The following is a 20,895-nucleotide window of genomic DNA, read 5'->3' as shown; positions in this document are numbered from 1 at the left end:
GGCTGATAGGAAGTAAGTAGGGGGAATCAGAGCTGGTACATTTAAGTAAATTGTAATTTGAAAGCAGAATTGAAAAAGAATTAGCATTTTGCAAAATTTAAGGCAAAATTCTGCCAAATCATGGCAAACAGAAATGATGTGATTTCATATAACCCTAGCTCTAACATAAACTTGGATGTCATTGATGTGTAAATAAAGAATAGGAAAGAGTAAAATAAAACTCTCACAAACAACCATGCACCCCTGAGCATATAATTACTTTAAACCTGCAATGAATATTTGGTCTTCCCATAAGCATCACAAGCTGCAGGATAACTGTAAGAATATACCCATGTTAAGTACATTGTTATTCTACCTCCGCTTTATGTTCAAATAAACTAAATATATATGTATTATACATGCTGCTAAAAGATAACTCCATTTGTTTAAAAAAAAGGAGAGGAAAAAAAGAAATACAAAATATAAAACACACGAGACTTATGAGAATTTATAAAAAAAAACATCACCGATACTCAGTAGCCTCGGCAATACTAACCATGAGCAGTAGGGGTGGACTTAATGCTTTTCCGGGCCAGTCTCTGCCAATAGTAGAATACATGGGCCTAAATCTTTAATATGCTCATTTAGGTTCTAAATCTTTTAGGCCCAAACATACATATTTGTAAAGACTACGTGGTAGCTCTGAGCTTTAGTTTAGAAGATATAGCACTGCCGGCTGCCTTTGGAGTAGTCCTGGTTACTTGTTAATTATATGATCGCCACTGTGTCAGCTCTGCCCAAACAACTGATTTGAACAATTCAGCTCTGCACATGCCAGTGGGCGACTTCAGCTTTGTGATTAACTTTATAATTCATATAAGAAGTTCCTATATGGGCTCCGTTGATTAACTAATTTGCTCTACATCTTATTCAAAGCTCCCGCTGCCTGCTGACTTCATATTTTATTCCATGTGCTGATCCAGGAAGCGGAAGATTTGATAACAGCTGTGAAATACATTACACCTTATTGTAACTAACCAGTGCCCCCAGTGTTCATCCATGAGATATTTTTTCAAATATTCAAGCTCAGTGCAATGAATAAAATGATGTCAGCCAGGCCGGTGGAATTTCAGAAACAGCTTTGCAATTCGGTTAATCAGTGGCGCCCGGCTCACACAGCGGAAATCTCCAGCTGTTATCTCAACCCCATTTTTATTCATGTTATTAAGCTGTGATGAGTCCAGCGAACCCTGATGAAGTGTGGGGACATGTCTTCTTAGATATTGCTGAGCAGTAACTCGTACATGGAGGAGATCTATAAAATAGCTGAAATCTCCTGCTGCTAAGTCAAGCTCGCGCAGATCTGATAGAATTGTTGGAATCAGCTGTACAGCCGGAGCTGATAGAGTGGTTCCTGTGGCTAATAGGTAACTGCTATGCAACCTTATGATTTTCTGGTCCACCTGTCCCTCCTCAGACTACCTTCTATATAAACCTATCTGCAATTATCAGTTCTGTGCAGACCTTAGCCAAATGAATCATGCTGCAGGCAGCTTGAAGGTGAGGCATACGTACTGTTTAGGGCTGCTGTAATATAACTGTAATACAGCTTTAATACAGCACATGGTCATAACTGCCAACATCAGTAAAAACACCCTGCTTGCTGCGCCATTGCATCTATGCATGTCTTTTCTGCATACCTTAAAGCACCACAGACATCACAGAAATGTAATTTGATGGCAGAAAGTAACCTAAAGGTCCATCTAATCTACTCTTTTTTGTGTGTTTTACAATTTTTTGAATGTCATTACAATGTACTTTTATGTCTTTTCAATACTAAATACCTTCTCAGCAGACCTCAGGAACTATAGTTGCCATCATGCAAAACACTCACCAGAACCAGGTAGCAACAGTGCCCATCTTGCACAATTCTATCTCAGTAGCCAAGACCCCTCATCATGAACAATACTGTCTTAGCAGACCTCAGTACCTACAATACCCATTAAGTAAAATAATGTATCAGCAGACCTCAGTAACTATAATTGTTATCATGGACAATACTGTCTCAGCATATCTCGATAACTTCTATCCCCATCATGTTGAATAATGTCTCAGCATCCCCACCATGACATTCAATGAACTTAGATAAATGATTTGCATTTTAATAAATATTTATTTGTAGCCCATATGAGTGCGAGCAGGTATGTGTGTAGAATGAGAAGACTAAAGAAAAGGTAGGGGATTAATTTTTAAAAACATTAATTTTCTTGCTATAAAAGTCTAACTTGGTGGTTTCTACTTTTTTTTTCTCAGATCTAATAATGATTAAAGTTACAATATTTATCTTGTTTTTTTTATGGAATGTTTGTGTAAAGACAATTGAAGGATTCAGGAAAGTAAAATTCAGTGGAATATCGTAAGTACAACCTGGTGTGTTATCTGTGGCTCTATGTTTTGACTATCCACCAGATCCCCAACATCTTCTATTCAACCTCTGTTCCTTTTAAACAAACTTAAGAACCAATTACACTGTGTTGTCGATGGACAACACGTTGCCTGTCTGAAATGGTGTATATGGCAGTCCCTTAGCTCTTCTCAAACTTTTTTTGTGAAAGGTAACATGTTGTCCATGTAGAAAGCACTATCAGTGTGAGCTTGCAGGATCGAGAGGAGCACAGAAGACATCAAGGGAACCGCTAAATAACCCAGATGCCAACTCCAGGTAATTAACCTTTTGGGACTGATTGTATTGAGGATATGCCATCTTTATCCTTTTTGGGTGCCATTTCCATAGGATATAAATTGACCCACCGCAGGGAGAAAGGGTTCTCCAAGCCAATTTAAAATTATTCTCCACCCCACCATTTAATGACCCTCCTTCATAATGGCCATTAGTTGTTGTTTTTTTTAATTTGCAGTTGCATATTAGATGATTTCAGCATTGATCAACAATGCTGAACACTCAGCTGCCTGAATTGCAACAATTTCACGGGTCTACAGACTTGTGTTTCCATGTAGTCCTGCCTCTCCAATAACAAGTTATAAGCTACATCGGAAATCTGCAAATTATAACTGAGCATTATAAATGTTGTCACAAATAGCACATTACAGTATGTCAGAGAGGCAGGGAAGCTGAATGGAAACACAGGTCTAAAGATCTGTCAAAGCTCTTTCCACGAAGGCTTAGAGGAGGGAAAACAGTGGCGTGTAAATGACAATAATAATAATGAGCACTGTAGTGGGATTGTCATGAGGTGGGTATGAATATGTTTAATTTAACTGGAGATCCTCATTAAGTTGTATAAAATCATGCTAATCGCATACAAACCATGTCAAACAGCTAGACATGTTTAAATGATTTGTAGGCTTATAATTTATATTTACCTTAGATATTTGTTTAAGACCCGCATGATGATATGAAACACAATAAAAACTATCTATCTGAGATATCATGGTCTCCTATATAGGGTGTACTTTAAATCAGAATACTCTCTAATCTGAGTACATTTATTCCAAGCCATTCCTTATCTATATAAATGTTTTAAATATTGACCTTCTGATTAGTTTTGTACATGTTTCAAATATTTACTAGTATATTTAATGTTATTTTGAGTTATAGGAAGAGTAAAATCCAGAAAAAAAAGTGAGGAGTTATATGAGGAGTAGTAAAATGCGTTGAAGAAAAATGCATCCAGGAGCTGGAACAAAGCTCTATAATGCCTTAGATAACGCAAAGGTTTCACAGTATTGCTCCATGTACCTTTACTTCCACACGTTCAAACATCAAGGAAAAGTCAAGTAAAACATAAATAATACAAAAATGTACTAAATTAAATTGAATATATGGTATCTTACTTTAGTTCCTGTGAACTGGTGGCCATCATGTTTCGAATACTTTTGTCTGCCAATGGACAACCAGACAATCTGCAAAGGAATATTTTCACAGTGTATATTTAATTATACAAAAATGTAAGAAATAGCAACAGCACCTTACAGCAGGGTGATACAATAAGTGCCATAGTAAAGCCAAGTCTAATGTAATACTGGTTGGCCAGTTTGACTAAAGTAAGTAACAGTTGTACTTGGTTGGGCTCATCGCGACCAATATAAATCCTATCTAATTATGTATTTGATAATATTTTTCTGGTCTGGTTTTTTGATCGTCTTGTTGACCAACTGGACCATTATGTGTATGGTGGATATTATGCTGGCCATATACCTCTGGTCAGATAATTTGGTCCTTTTCAGCCTTTGACTGACTGTACTGCATCATGCCCAATGTGATCCTGTCATTAGGAGTGATCACCAAATGAATGAACGTTTGCCACTAGACTGTGCTCATCGCATGCGTAGCATGGTTAAAGTAACAGATGTATGCCCAGTTTTAATGACACAATTGGAAAACAATTCCTTTCCCACCTTTTCTTTTTCACTGTGTCATATAGGGCCTGATTCATTAAGGATCTTAACTTAAGAAACTTCTTATTTCAGTCTCCTGGACAAAACCATGTTACAATGCAAGGGGTGCAAATTAGTATTCTGTTTTGCACATAAGTTAAATACTGACTGTTTTTTCATGTAGCACACAAATTTCAACTTTAAATTTCAGTGTACAAATAAGCTATCAAGTATTTGTGTGCTACATGAAAAAACAGGCAGTATTTAACTTATGTGCAAAACAGAAAACTAATTTGCACCCCTTGCATTGTAACATGGTTTTGTCCAGGAGACTGAAATAAGAAGTTTCTTAAGTTAAAATCCTTAATGAATCAGGCCCATTGTGACTAAATATACCATAAGGTGAACACGTTTTATTACCTCACTACCTACATAATAATACTGATACAATTTGAAAAGCAATGATAACTGTGCAGAAAGCCAATACACTTCCAAGAAACCTATTCTACACACTTTTGATAAAAATAACATTCCAATAGTTAACCCACAGAAAAGATAGCAGCCAAAAGACACAATTTCAGTTGCCACCATTAATTTAGTAAAGTGGGGAAGAGTATTACCAGTAAATTCATTAGTAACAAGGGAAGTGATATCCTTAATTATATTTAAAAAAAAAACTGGCACAGAAGCTCCTAAAAGTTTACAAATAATATAAATGAAACTATGAATTAGAGTTGAAAGCTTTACATGAATCGAATTTTAAAGACCTGGCTTGAGAGAATAGTATGAATACAGTAGGGCTTTTCCACATTAATGGCAAAATTGGTTGCATATTTTAACAATTGTAGTGCTTTAAAAAGAAGAAAGAAAGTTACCTACTATATTCCCTCTACAGCCCTGTATCACAGGTGTCAGTGTCTGGCGCCCCCCAGTGGCAAAACTACCATTGGTGCAGCAGGATGGAGCTGTGCGACCCGATTCCCCTCCACCCCGCCCGCATCCCTGCACCGGGGCCCACAGGTCGCTAATTCCACCTCTGGCTCCTCCCGTTATTAAGGGACCATTTTATTGATAGCCTATATGGCTTTTGTTTTTGTATTTTTTTTTTCTGTATTAATTGTTCTGTATTAGTTCACTGCTACTGATTTTCATGATACCTGTCATCTAAAATGTAGCATGCTAACATGGGGAATACATATGTAAATGCATAACTGTACTGCTCAGAATGGAGAAAAGAAAAATAAAGGGAAAATAAAATTAAAATTTCAGATCATGGAACACTTACGTTAATAAGTCCTTTTTGTTCTCTTTACACTGAGGATATTTGGGCTTAGGGCTTGGAATCGTAACTTCACCAGGGTATCTTCTGTCATCGAGAGCATCTTGGAATGGATCTAGATCATCATGCTGCAGACAAAGTATATAATTGTTATTAAATAAATAACATTTCAAAACTATTTAAACATTTGACGATGTGTAATGTACTATGTTGTCTTTGGAATATTCCTGCATTTAAAGTAGGGTCACAAAATTTAACAAGTTGATTAGATTTGGCGTGAAATGCATTGCGTTCCGTTAAATATTAATCAGTTGTTTGGATTTACAAAGTAGTCAGAGCAAGAGGTCATGTTATATCCATACTGGTATCTGGCTGTGGTCCTTACTCACTCCCATAGCCAAAATGGGAAATGGAACCAGAATAGCTAAAGTTAATCTCTGCAGATCTTTTCTTATAATATATATTACTGAAAGCATGATACAGCTGTTAGGGGAATGAAAAGTGAAGACAAGAGTGAGAAATGAAATGTAAACAATGAAGATTATTTTACAAACAATGAAAAAGTGCAAATTTCAATGGAGCCCCTTACCCCAACTCCTTTTGTATTTATGTGCCAGCCACTATGAGAATGTGCACCTGTGCATGAGTGAATATTCATGTAGCTCCATGCTTGTCTGACATGCATGTGTGTGCCTCCCCAGGGACTTTCATAGGTGTGGTGCTATAGGAACAGGTATGAATGGGAATATGACAACGGTCAAGTAGTAAAAGGTATACTATGGGTAAAGGGATAAATCAGAGTCTGATAATAGCTGGTCTGATACCACTTCAATAGCGGCACATCTTCAAACGGCCCTGTATATAGCTTACACAAGCAATATCATTATTCATCTAAGGTAACAGACTGTGTTTCTACCAGTGTACCTACCCTAAGCAGAAATCAGTTGGCAAAGCTCACAAAATGTTTGCCCAGTGACTTCTGAAAGTTAGGTAAGGACTAAAGTCTGCACGCAGCCTTACACTTTACTAGCCTGTCTCGGTGCACAATGCGCATGCGTGACCTGTTTGGAACTTGAAGCCAGGACTTGTGCTCCCAGTTCCACTTAAAAAGATAAAAATAAAAATAGTAAAAAAAAAAATATTAAATGTAATAAAAATATAAAATATATTTTTAAAAATGTGAGGTCACAGGGAGAAGCCCTATCTCTGGCTAAAACAGATTGAGATAGGGCTTTTCTCCCATTTGTAAATAGTCATGTACCTGAAAGCATAAGCCATATGCATATTAATGAAGCTAACACACTCCCACGTCAATATTAGTCATGGCACTCGTCATGTGTCTTCTGCCTCCTCCAGAGTCATGCAGCTATTTGGCTATAGACATTTACAGTGTTCTGATGACAAACATAAGTTAAACTACAGAGCTTTTTATGTATGTTATATACATTTCTAGTAGGGTGTTAAAAAATTATTTAAAAAACATGGTTACGTGTCCAGTAAATGCAACTTGCTCATTAAGTTGCTCATATTGGGCTTGTATGAATGATACACATACAGTGTTGTGTGTACATGCACACATCATTGTACGTACATTGTACATTGCCCTAGTCCCTGGGCCTATGTGGTCGGCCTTTACAATAGTCCCGGCCTGATGCTTCTGCTCATGAATAGAAAACATTGTGCCTTCAACTGGACTACAACTCCCATGATGCACAGCTTTTAGCTTGGCTAAATTTTGGGAGATGTTGTCCAGCTGGAATTGGAGTGATGGATCTTGTCTCTTCCTGTGACCAACTGAAGAAACTGATAAAAAGTAAACATACTATAGTAATATCTTTAATCTAAAAACACCTTACAACCCAACACTAAAGACAGGGACATAAAATAATGTTATTGGCTACACAGAGGAAGGATTAATGTTACAGTGAGGTTGTCTAAAACATGTCAAACTAGTTATACTATCAGAGTCAACTATAAACAGTGATTCAAGACAGTTGATTTAGAACACTCTAGTAAATCAATCTGGACTTGTGTAAGGGGGTTAAAGAACTCTTCCCATGGTCTGGTACCTTGTAAAGTTCCAATGCCTTTACTTGCTCATCTGAACAAAGCACATACTATAGCACTTTATTAGAACACAAGTTACCTTAATCAAACCCCCAGATGATCCATGAACCAGTTTTGTTTTGTTTTTACTTAATAATCTGCTACAGCCTTTCTGAACTTGTGCACATTTGGGTGATTTTGTAAGCGTTATAACATTCGCAGATGGAAAAGTGCCATTGTTCTAAGGGGATAACAAAAGTGATATATTATTATTATTATTATTATTATTATTATTATTATTATTATTATTATTATTATTATTATTAAGATGTTTCTAGGACTGCGGGTTCTATGTTATCCTAGACTTATTTAATCTTTTATTTTGCATTTAGTAACTATTGACTAAACTGCATCTGCAGTCAGATTACCTAATTGCAATATCCTTCATATGTTTAATAATTAAAACCACACACACTGCTATGTTATCCTTGTAGCTGCATGCAGTACTAGTTGGGATATCCAGACATGATGCATCTCATATGGTAAAATAAAATTCCTATGTATCTTGTATTAACCGCAGTGTAGACCATATATGATAACAAAACAATACTGTGCTCCGATTTTACATAATGGGCATCGATAGGTTATTCCAAAAGCAAATCTTTCCTCCACCTGCTCAGTTGCGCAATAATTGCACACTCATATTGTATATATTATAAATCAAAATAGCATGGTTTAAAGAAGTGAAAAAGTCTGTTCCAAGCGCTCGGCATTCTATCACATTTGAATGCACGCTCCCTTTTCAACTCATTTAAATATTATCACACAGACAACAACATCTTGTTTCAGCTGTGTTGGGCTAATCCAAGTGCACAATAGCTGTCCTGCAATACATTAGGAACAACCTTGCAAAAGTTGACCTGCTGTCGTAAAAGTGTATACACATCAGTGATGCACAAGCAGACACAGCCATCACATAGGGAGCCATGTAGTGTCATAAAGGGATGTTGCGGGAAATACGCACTGCCCCATCAGTGCACCCCCATGTGTTTCTAGAGGTTAATATGCCTACTTACATACTTCTACATATATCCTTGGGCACCCAGGAGTGATGTTCAGGGCATCAGGGCATCAACCAGCATTTACAATTGCCGCTTTACAAAAATACTAATTGGCAATTGGCAGCTGCAGCACATGTATATTTTACATTGTTTGGTTCTTTAACAACTGCTCTTGTTTAAATGAACAATAAAACATTGTACATTTGCAGGCTCAATAGACCAGATCAGAATAAAACTCTAATATATGTATTCTAAAGATAAGTTTATTTTTTTCCTTTGTCAAGATTATATTATGGGTGAGCTAAATAGCAGTAAATCCATATAATAATCAGCGCTAAAGTTGACACTGTAATATGCAATATTAGGCATGTAAAGTTGGAGCTGACTGGCAATATTTTCTTGTGGTTATGTGTTATTGTAGTTAGAAAATCTCCAGCCGCTTAACTGGCCTTTGTGATGCTGTCATTTATGTATAATTACGATTAACTTTTTCTACTTTTAAAGTAAACACTGCATCAAAACACTTTGGAAGCAGCCATTATGAGTCCTAAATCAGTATTCAGTCTGTCACATGATTGTGTCACATGCCCCAGTGATGTCACTAGTTCTGAATGAACTGATAGGCTGCATGAATATTGGCTCAAACCACATAGGGCTGCCTGCGTTGCATGTAGGTGACAATCCCACTTTAATATTATATAGCGGTACAGAGCCATGTGAATTAGGTTACAAATGTGACCTTCATAGGGGTGGAACCTACATTAATGTCTTTGGAATCATCTTCATCTATCCGTCTGGGTTTCAGTTTAGTGTAGTCTACTGGTAAGTCCCAGCAGTCACTGTCATTCATTTGGTAACACTGGCTATTCATCACTGCCTGCCGCTGGGGTGACATTGGTTCCAGTGGAGTTAGAATGGAGCAGCAAACATCGCGTTGTCTTTGTTTGTTCATGCTAAGGTCCAGTGTTCCATTTTCATCCACATCAATGTCAGGATTCTGAAAGGAATGGATTAATATTGTGAAATTAGCTTTTCACTATTTTTTTTTTCTTTTCTTTTCTTTGTTTTTTTTTTTGTTTTTTTTTTAGTATTGGATTATGTGCTTCCTGTAGACTTCCTGCATTGAGTCGTGAGAATGTGCCCACACACAGCAGCCCACAGTTATGTAAGGCTAGGTTCCCTCAAAGAATGTAAAAGAGAGATACATATGTTTTCCAATTTCAAATTACTTCCACTGTCTCTCAGTGTTTCTTAAAATGATTGTCTTATTACACTCTTTTATTCATTTTTTTATATTCATACTCTAAAACAAGTGCAGAATTCTTGCCGTGCTGAGCGTTCAAATGTTAGAGAAAACTAAAATAGATTAAGATATATGTTTTTGCATTATGAACTGCTATTAAGCCAATCGTGTCAAAATGTATTAATCCAACATTGAGAGTTCAATATTTAATAGTATTGAGTGGTTGTTGTTATTATTAATATTTTTAGGTAGATCTTGTATTCAGATTATAATTTTGATACATGTCACACTTGCAATTGCTGATGTATTGCATCTGCAGTGTGGGTTGTTCTGTAATGAATTTGGGCTAGGTACGAGAAGATGTCCCCACATCCTCAGTTATTAGAGACGTCAATAAGGCTCAAATGAGCTGTATATTAAGAGAAAAATGCAAACATTAAATTAATTAATGAAAGGAGTTATCCTATCATGATAGTAGACAAGACTTTGAAGTAACATTTTTACAGTTCTAATTAAGCACATTTCCATCTGGACCTACAATCCCCTAAAATAGTCACTCAATCCGTTTGCAGAGGAGCAATTCCCGGAGCAATTCCCGGACTGGTTGTGCTAAGTTGAAAATTGACACATTTTATCAGATTTCAGTGTTGTGCTGGACCTGGAATTTGTACCATTTGTAAATATATCCCTCACTGTCTTCATTAATGTGAAGTTTTAATTTTGAATTTAGGAAACTGTGCTGCTCCAACTTTGTATACCTCCACATTCTTTATTAAGATATTTAAAGGACATCTCCACCTTCAGCACACCTATTCTACTTTGATTTGCTTGTTGGAAATGAACAAATATGTAAAACATTTGTTCCTGTTACTGGCTAATATAATCTGCAGCCTAAGAATTGTTCACATACTGGTTTCCATTGGCCAGGGTTTTAAACCTTGTCATGTGACCACTCTCCTAAGCCCCATCAGGCCATCATATCCTAATGAGCATCAGTGAATCACCCCCATGACTGATGATTTCTGCAAAACGATACCCATTGCAAAGATTCAAACCCACCTTAATCACTTTTCCAGCGCAGCTTCTCACCTATGGAACTGCCAACCTTGCCCAACCGTACTAGCTCCAACCTCCAAACCTTCAAATGCTTTCTTAAAACCCACCTCTTCACTATTTTCTACCCTACCCCCCACTAGATGACTCAATCACATCCTCTACCTGCGCCTCCTGCCACGTCCACACATGTCCCATTTCCTCCTATAATCTCTGTCTCCTCTCTCCTTCTAGACAGTAAGCTGTCACGAGCTGGGTACTCTCTACCCTCTGCCTCATGTCTCCACCTTCTTTGTCCACCTTGTTTTGATCCGTTATGTTTTATATAAAATTTTTTACTTGTATATGGATCTGTGTGTGTAAAGGTTTTATTCACGACTATGGGCTACTTTTAGGTGTACTTGGATATCTTGTACCTGTACTTAATGCTTTACGTTTAATTATTATTTATGTGACTTGCGTGCTGACTGTTAGGCGCTGCAGAATTTGTGGCACTACAAAAATAAATGATGATGATGATGACGACTAGGGAAATAATCAGCTAGAGTTATCAAACAGAAATTACTTTTATCATTGGGTTGGGTATGAAATGTCTACATTCATAAGGTTGATATACAAAGTGTCTACTCTGTTATAATGATGACAGTCATAATGTCTACACAGTTAAAATGTCGATATTCGGCATGTCAACAGATGAAAAGATAGTCAATAAATGTAAAAAAAAGCCTAGTGTGACCCCCCCCCCCCCACTCTCAAACGAGTTAACCAAATCTAGTACTAGCAAAATCGTGAGGACAAAAACCGTGGTGTCCCACCAGAATTACTATTACCAGCACTAGGCCAGATTGATCTGGTGCCATTATAACAGGGGACCCTTGCCATAGTGCCAAACCAGACCCAGGGCAGTTGCACAGGGCTGGATTCCCTAGTGAGTTTGGGTCTGCAAAAAATATGTGGACTCCCTCCCCTTAGGTTTAACCAGCCCCCTGCTAATAGCACTATGGCTCTTCCCATACCTGTGGGGTGGTGAGTGTGGGTAATAATACTTGTTTAAGTGTATAAATCAATTTTGTCCCAGGTGCACTATAGGTCCCAGACATTTTACATGTATAGACATTATGTATGTCGACACTTTTACTGTGTAGACATTATGAACATGTCGACAATATGAGAGTGTATACATTATGCTGTTGACATTATGAATGTAGACAGTTCATGCCCAACCCAATGATAAAAGTAATTGCTATTTGAGGACTAGCTGATCATTCCTCTACATCCCATATCATTGGATATATTCCTCTGTATTGTAAAAAAAGCAATTTATATTAATGTAAAGCAATTTGCTAAGATATAAACAAGTAGGGACGCATGCAGTAAAGAGCACGTAGGGAGTAGTATGTGCTCTATGATTCTCTGCCTTTACTTGCACAAACAAGAACAAGTAACAAGCTTGCACAAATATTACCTCAGTGTCTAAACAATGTAACTGCAGGTTATCAAAATTTAAATGGTTGAAAAACACATAAAAAACAAACATACTTTACATATACGCAATCCTACAACCCACCATCAAGGATAACTGTTGTTAGCATACCAAAACCTGCACCCATATCACTAATAGGACAACATACCTCCCAATAGTCCATTTTAGCAGACCTCAAAAAGTGTGGGGCTTGGAGGAATGTTTACTCAGTAAGTGGGTGTGGTTGGATGGATTGGGAAGGGTTTGGACTAAGTTTCAGGCATGGTTTGCAGAGATTGGGGGCTGTGAAGGTTTAGGGAGTGCAACTTACTGTAGGAAAGAGGTGGTCTATGCAATAAGGGGGTTATGATGTGAAAGCCTCTAATGTAAATAGCTTCATTGTTATGAATGCAGAAATGACTAAATAAAGATAGCAAAGACAAAAACAGGATTAAAGAAAGCAAAAAAGAATAAGTGAATATACATTCATTCGATACAACTGATAGTGATGACAGACACAAATGCATGCCAGAAGTAAGAGAAACTGTAAACATGCATTTTATGTACAGTACGGCATTAAGAATATTCTGATTTATGTATTCAATGTAAAAAAATGTTTTAACATATATTCTTATTACTGATTATGGTATTAAGAGTTGTTCATTTATTTAATAGAATTTTTGGGGGCGTGCATTCTGATGGGACTTGATACTGCACATATGCATGTGCGTATCCTGCAGTCTGTTATGTTGCCTATGTCAAGTAACGTGTAACCACAGTGTACCTATACCCATATTCAAATGGAAAAGTTTATTGAGATCCGCTTGTACTTGAATGCGGGCGGATGTGCGTGCAAGTTACGTCTGATTATTTTTTTTAAAGGCAAGTTGCGCTCACATTGCGTTCTAAGATTAATCATGCCACATGCTTTCCTTTTCTTACCATTCAGTCTGCCTCTCTCCAATTTCAAAATGTTTTACTATTTTTCTAGAAATCCTCTTATTTATAAAAAAAAAATCAGTTTCCTGAACTCTGTTAATACTTTTGATATATTTGAACGCTAAAAGCTGATTAGTCCCGTGGTTACAATATTAAGAAAGGTGATTAATAAAGCCTGTGGCCAGATGGCATCCACCCATGTGTCCTAAGTAGATTCAGTTAAGCAATAAATATTGAGTTGGTTTTTGTTAAATTTCCATGTGCACATTTGTAAATGTGTCAGTATAAGAACACTGACCAAAAGCAGACGGAGAACAAAATCAGAGCTAGAACTATAGAGAAATTAGGCTGATATCAGTCCGGGGTAAAATATTTGTTAAAATAAGGTAAAATGTGTACTGGATTATGACGTGGCAGCGCATTTACATACAGTATATTTGGACTTTTAGATGACTTTGATACTGTTCCTAGGAATTGAGTCTGGCATTTTCCCTTAGGGCCACTATGTTAAAATGTACTGCCAGTCATTCTAGAGTCCCTTCTACTTAAACATTATTAAAATATGATGTATAGGGTTAATGTCGGCCAAGGTAGTGCCGACCCTGTACTATAGTACTTGTAGCTGCAAACCAATGGTGGCCAAATGGTTTTGCCACACCAACGTGGCAGAGCTGCATGACTGTGTGTCACTGTGGTGCTGTGGACAAGGTCTGTCCAGATTGGGTTGCTGTGCTATTTAGTCTCAGTCCATCGCTGGCTGTCTTCACTGTGTGTGTTGGTGATGGGTATGCTTTAATAATACCAACTAGCGCAATACAACAACATTTCTATCTCTGCTTGCACGAGTCTATGGAAAGAGTGACACAAATCTATGTTTAGAACGTCTAAATAACAGAGCCAAGTTCAGTCCTCATTCCGTTGGGTTACACGTGTTCACCTCATGTGGATTCTTCATAGCAATGAGTGGGCTCATTCCCGCTGGTCATTTGGGATTGTAATAGGCCCTAAACACTTTTGTGGCCTCCCAGCGGTATGTCTTGTATTACAGACACACATGATAAAGGCCGTAGGCAAAATCTCTCACATAGTTAAATATTGTGCAATGTGTAAGGTTTAATAAGATTTTAATAAAAACAAGTTGCAATGTTTTATGCTACACATATTTAAAGAATGACTGCACAAATAAATAATAAAATAAAACCCCTCTCTCCACCTAGCATAATTGCTGGGTTACAATGCCTGGAAACCTGCAGCATTTCCATCTGTATACGCCTCTGCCTCATCCAGTCAACAGTCAGTTCCCCAAGGATAGAAACCTCTGGGAAATCTTAATGAATACAGCAAGCAGTGAAAGTGTATCGAGAATCTGATTGGAAGATACGGCAGCCTATCCAGTCAGTGTTCTCCATACACTTGTCTTACTCACTGTATTTTCTTGAGGTTCTTCAAAGTTTCATCCCCTTGAGAACTAAGAATAACTGGAACAGTTTTTGGAAATGCATCCTTGGCAGGTCATTCCTGAATGTATAGAACGAAGGTAACAAGATTAATAGGTCTGACTGTGACCACTCAAAACTGAGTAACCCACGCACAAAATAAATATTTTTAGATGACTAATGTTCCTCAGATGGCCTGTTCATTTATGCATGCATGACTTTCAAAATAGAAATGAATCTTTTGAAGGGCTTTTTGAAGGATATAGGACACCACCTATTTGAAAGCTACTAGATTATCTATACAGAGACACAAATAATTTTATTTCACCTTCGCACAAACCTTCTAAGTTATCTCATATTCAAAACGAAATAACTTGAAGAACTTAAACAAGACTTACAAGGGATTCTGCATGGCTACATATGAGAGATCAGTACCAGGGTTAAGAAATTGGAAGAAAATAATGGACAAGATCTTCGCACATCACCCTTATTGACTTGTAGGTACCCTCCGAAAAACGTGTACTGAATACATTACTTAGCCCTGGCTTCCTTCTGAGTTTTTAATCAAAACCTTTAAATCATCTTGGCATCTATAAAGCCCTTTTTTGCATATGCTGTGTTGCTGCTTGTCCTGAACGTTCAAAAGTGAATATGTTTAATTTGACCTTCTGTATTTATTTTTTAAATCTATGGAACACGAATTAAAAAAACATCTGAAAAGCTTTAGTTCAGTTTGGAATCTACAGCATTGCATGTTAGGTAAGGACAATGTGTAATCAATGTAGGCAACCACTTCAATTAAGGTATTTTATTGAAGTGGACATCAGCTTTTTATAGTTTTCAGTTTTTCAGTATCCTTTTCCCCATGATTACAAGTTCTGGCAATAACCCCTGTGCATATGCCCTTAGAGAAAGCCAGCACTCACCAGATCCACATAAACAGTGGTGTCTGGAGCACCTATCCCTTGTACTAGGTTGGTGCAGAACGAAGCGCTCCAGTGAGCCACCCAGTCAGTCATTGCAAAATTAAGTCTAATGCCATGGACAGATGTCCTAGTAAAACTCTGACTTAACTGCTTGTACTCTTCATGGGAGGGTCTGGCTCTTACTGACACAGATGAGGTTCCCCAGCCAAGTTGCTATTTAAAGGTTATGGAGGAAATACTGTGAACTTTTTAAAATTGGAAAGACTGTTAAATTTTGAAGTATCACTGCAATTCCACATGTTTAATCTCTTCAGCAGTTCTTTAGTTTGTTCTTTCTTTTAGTATATCAGTTATGTCAACTATGCCTTTTTTTCTTTGCTTTACGGCTTTGAAAGCGTTGTTCATTTTTAGACATATCCTGCCTGTTGGGTTGTGACGGGCTCCCTTATCCTAAACCCAAACTTTCTCTTAACTCTATGGCTGATTCACCAAGTTTACAAGCCAGGATTGCAGGAGAGCTGTCAATATGGAAAAAGGAACAGGTAGAATATTCAAACTGCCTGGGCTGGAGGTGTGTAGTCAATGCAGTATCTGATTGGACAGGGACCGCAGCCAATCCAGTCAGGTACCCCATGCTTCCAGCACCTCCTAACAAAGCAGCTTGTATTCATAGGGTGGGTCCACCTAGAGCACTGACACCTCCTCTCATTTCTTTAGCACCATAGTTCAGATAGCGGAACACTGACAAACAAAAACATTCAAGGACAAGGGTGGGCGTGGGGTAGGTTTCTAAGTGTCTAAGTGGAAAACCAAATTTAATGATTCGTTGATATGTGTCACAAATTCACGCACATCCAAACAAATATGGTGGCTATGGGGGTGAGTATAAATTATTTTAAAGTAGTATAAAATAGCGTGCAATTTTTAGCAGGCTTGATTTTACACTTAGATTACATATAATATAATATAAAAAACAACAATAAATTAAAAAAAATATAAATGTAATAATAATTAAATGGAGAATATTAAATGTACACAGGTTATCTAATCTACGTCATTATTTATCTCACAATAGATGCCAATGCGTTCTTTATTTACCCTGTTGCAGAGATCTTGAGGTTTGGTAGAGAGGTTCTGTGGCATCTCCCTGCAGCGAGTCGACAGATTCAAGATGGCGGTGGCAGCCATGTGTGCGGCTTCCATGTCATGGGAGTAGTCGAAGCTGCTCTTGCTACACGTACTGCTGGCGCTGCTTCCTCCGCCGCAACTCATATTGCTACTGCTGCTGCTGGGGGCATAACTGCTCGTTGTGCTGCTGGTCGGGCTGGAGTTCTTACAGTAACGTTTAGCTGCAGAGAGAAATGTGCTTTAATCAATAATTTCGAGACAACAGCATTTCTCTACAGAGATCTCACGCAGACTGTCTACAATACAAACTTCTGTTCTCATATGAAGGAATGGTAAAAAAAAGAACAAAGCAAATACAGTTTAACACTTCCCCATCCAAAAGAATCACACAAAAAAAAATAATATTACTGAATATCCTTATTTGTACTGTGCACTTCATTTGCTACTATTACTGTGTTAAAAGCTAAAGATATTGCAACAAAGTGGAGGTGACATAATAATTGAAAAATTTCTAACAATTAAACTAATTTCTTCGGCCTCAATCGAAACTCCACCTCCCTGGAGGTTAATTTAATTTATTGTACGCTCTCTTTTCTTGAATAATCGACTGCAAAAATGAGAAATATTGACAGAACCCAAGTCCACTTGGCCTGTAATTATTTAGCAGAGTATTTCATATCACGGTTATATTTAAGCCTGGGAAGACGGAGGTCTCTGCCAGGATCAGCTGAGACACCGTTGGATGTTAAATTTCTTTACCTTCTTTTCCTTATATTATACATTCAGTTGGTCTGTGCCACCCATTGTTTTATCTTACAGGAGGGAGTGTTTCACAGAATGCAGGCAGCCCAATAACAAATTTTAATGTATATCAATTCACAATGATCCATGGTAGAGCAAACCCAATAGGGTCTCCATATTTTTTTCAAGGCACCCCTAAGCCAAAATAATTACCAAGTAGTCCCCTGCCTTGCTTACCACTGGCCCTGGCCGAGGCACCCCTGTGAGATCGCCAAGGCACCCCAGGGAGCCTAGGCGCACAGTTTGGGAACCACTGCCCCAGTCTGTATTGAGTACATAGAGAAAATGCTGCACAATGTGCTCACTTGGATATATAAGAAAGCCAGCATTTGCTATATTTTTGAAAATACTATTTATAAAACAGTTATGTGAATCAGAGGTGCAAATGTAAACACCTAAGACTCCTTAGCCTCTAGCCAATCAGAAGCAGCCAGGGTAGGAAATGCTAGTTATTGGCTAAGTGGCTAATATGACTGTTGGTCACTCCAGAAAAAGTCTGAACACTTTCAGTGCAGCGCTGTCTCTGGGATAAGGAGATTTTTGTTTTATTTGTCCCCCTCCCCTCTAGTGGCTCCAGGCTTGTAATGGTCCGTAGACTGAATCGGAGTCCAGTGGCAAAAACTCTAGAGCATGGTATAGTAAAGAATGTGTACAATAGCCCCTGGCGCTCTGTTGTACACAATCTGTATCTTTTGATGGTAGGGATACCATTTACTTCTCAAAGGCAGCACCACTGTTTTTCCGCTTAGATATTTCACCAACTACAGTTAGACAGCGCTGGGTTTTTTCTTTGACAATAGTAAAAAATGGTCAATAGCAGCCGGGTTTGGTAGACAGTGAAGCAAATAAGGCAAAAGGTTCAGGCGTAGTTAAAGAACAATCCGAGGTCGATACACAAATAGTGGATAACAACAGCAACAGGCGCTAGATTACTGGCAGGTGCACAATAATCTGGCAAGGAAGACAGGAACAGGCAAAGCTTTTATAGGAAGTCAGGGAGGTGATCTAGAACTTGCTTGCACAAGGAGAACAAGAAAACTGAGCTAGAACACAGAGTAAAGACAGGGAACTCTCCAGCAGCCAGAATAGTTCAGTCAGCAAAGCAGCTGTCTCCATAGGCAGAAGCTCTGAGTTCAAACCCTGATGGTACTCGCTTCCCCGCAGAATGTCCTCTGGATGTTTCAGGAGCAGGCTTGTTGGGATGTCTTAGATGCAACTGTCTAGTTAATCTAGAGGCATTTCACCAGATATTGTAACCTATTTCTGGGGATTCTAGAGTCCAGGATCTTCTCAATAAATTCTTCTTCTCCTTCCACAATGATTGTTGGTAGGGATGGAGCTTAAATTCTAAGAGGAAAGGGGTTACATGAAAAGGTTTAAGAAAAGAAACATGAAATACCAGATGTATTTTCATAGAAGCTGGGAGTTCTAATTGGAAAGCAATTTGATTAAAATATGCTAAAAACTTAAATGGTCCAATACATTTTTGATTCAATTTCGAATAAGGTATCTGTTGTTTGAGATTTTGATGGGATAGCCGACTTTGTCTCCAATCTGAAAATTATGTGCAGCTGTACGGTGCCTTTCGGCGGCTTGTTTATAATTTTCTTGAGCTTCTCTCAATTAGCCTCTCTCTCGAGTTTCCTGTAAAATTGTAATTCTGTCAGTCACAGTTGGAAACTGGGAGATTCAAAATAAATGTTGGATGGAATACGATGTTGGCAAAGAAAGGACTTTAAGAAATTGAACTGAGTTCAGAGTTCTTGTATGAAATTTCAACATGGAGTAGAAAATCCATCCAATCCAAACCAATCCAATTGTCTTGAAGGTAACTAATAAAACATTGTACGTATTGTTTAAGTATCTGATTAGACCTGTCAGTTTGCACATTAGATTCTGGATGGAAAGAAGATGAGAGATTAACCTTCACTCCAAGGGCAGTGCAAAAACTTCCAAAGTTTAGAAGTAAATTGAACACCTTGATCAGAAACTATATCATCTGGGATGCCATGAAGCTTGGATATTTCCTGAATCATAGGTTCTGCTGTCTGTTCAGCAGTGAGTACCCTTTTGACAGGGATAAAATAATTCATTTTAATAAGACAATCCACTACAACTAAGAGTGTTGTCATCCCTTTTGAAGGAGGTAGATCAACAATGAAATCCATAGAGATAGAACTCCAGTAACGAGATGGAATAGGGAGAAGTTGGAGTAAAACCAGTAGTGAGTTGCATGGAGTCTTGTTTCAGGCACATGTCAGGCATGATGAAACATATCTTTTGACATCTCTTTTAAAATTTCGCCACCAGAGGGGACGTGCTAACAAGTCTCGAGTAGTACATACTCCTAAATGTTCAGCAGGTTTGGAATCATGAACTAATTTTAAGATTTCTTCCCATATTAACTCAGGTACATAAAGGAGATGAAGTTGAGTCCAGTAGCCATTATGAAATGTTAAATAATCATCTGTAGAAGGGTTTCTGAGGAAAGGATCAGCATCATTTTTCAAAAGTGAGAGTAAATCCATAGAAACAGTGGCCCCTAAGAAGTTGTGCTCAGGTAGAATTGTTTTTTCAGATTTTTCTTCTGGATGGGTCTCAGAAAACATTGTAGAGAGTGCATCAGCTTTGCCATTCCTGGATACAGGTTGGTAAGAAATTATGAAGTTAAAATGAGAGAAGAAGAATGTGTCTGAAAAAACACACTTGATGGGCAGTAATTTCTTGTTTCCAATATCATCATTGATGTCATCTACTGAGAAAAATAAGAACAAGGATGCAGCAACATCCTACCGACACGTTGAGAAAAAATTGCTCCCACTAAGGAATCAGAGGCATCAACTTCGACAACAAAGGGTAGTTCAGGATTCTGATGTATCAAAATTGGTGCTGATGGGTAAGAGTCTTAAGTTGGGTAAACGCTTCTTGTGCTTCAGGTGACCATTCAAAAGGAACGCCATTTTTAGTGAGTTGTGTAATAGGAGCAATTATTCCAGAAAAGTTTCTTATGAATTTCGAATAGAAATTTGCAAATTCAATAAGCTGCTGCATTTCTTTACAGACCAGTTAACAATTGCATCAATCTTACTGGGATCCATGCTCAGACCATCAGGGGAAATGATATATCCTAAAAGCTTGATTTGA

The 20,895-nt window shown here is 37.9% G+C and overlaps 1 protein-coding gene across 10 annotated transcripts in view; it reads right to left on the bottom strand.

The window, feature by feature from the left end:
* Positions 1-20,895, bottom strand: part of MYT1L (myelin transcription factor 1 like) — a 409,017-nt gene that overhangs the window by 36,737 nt on the left and 351,385 nt on the right. For 9 of the 10 annotated variants that reach the window (XM_075201506.1, XM_075201505.1, XM_075201510.1 and 6 more), the window contains 4 exons: positions 16,921-17,171; positions 9,524-9,760; positions 5,663-5,784; positions 3,835-3,903 (listed from right to left, as the gene is read on the bottom strand). In XM_075201506.1, the coding sequence (XP_075057607.1) occupies positions 3,835-3,903; positions 5,663-5,784; positions 9,524-9,760; positions 16,921-17,171 (679 nt within the window). The remainder of the gene's footprint in view (positions 1-3,834; positions 3,904-5,662; positions 5,785-9,523; positions 9,761-16,920; positions 17,172-20,895) is intronic. The other variant, XM_075201512.1, reaches the window with a different exon arrangement.

Source organism: Mixophyes fleayi, chromosome 3 (genome assembly GCF_038048845.1).
Source record: "Mixophyes fleayi isolate aMixFle1 chromosome 3, aMixFle1.hap1, whole genome shotgun sequence".
Taxonomy (NCBI): domain Eukaryota; kingdom Metazoa; phylum Chordata; class Amphibia; order Anura; family Limnodynastidae; genus Mixophyes; species Mixophyes fleayi.
This window is presented reverse-complemented; position numbering and strand designations above follow the sequence as displayed.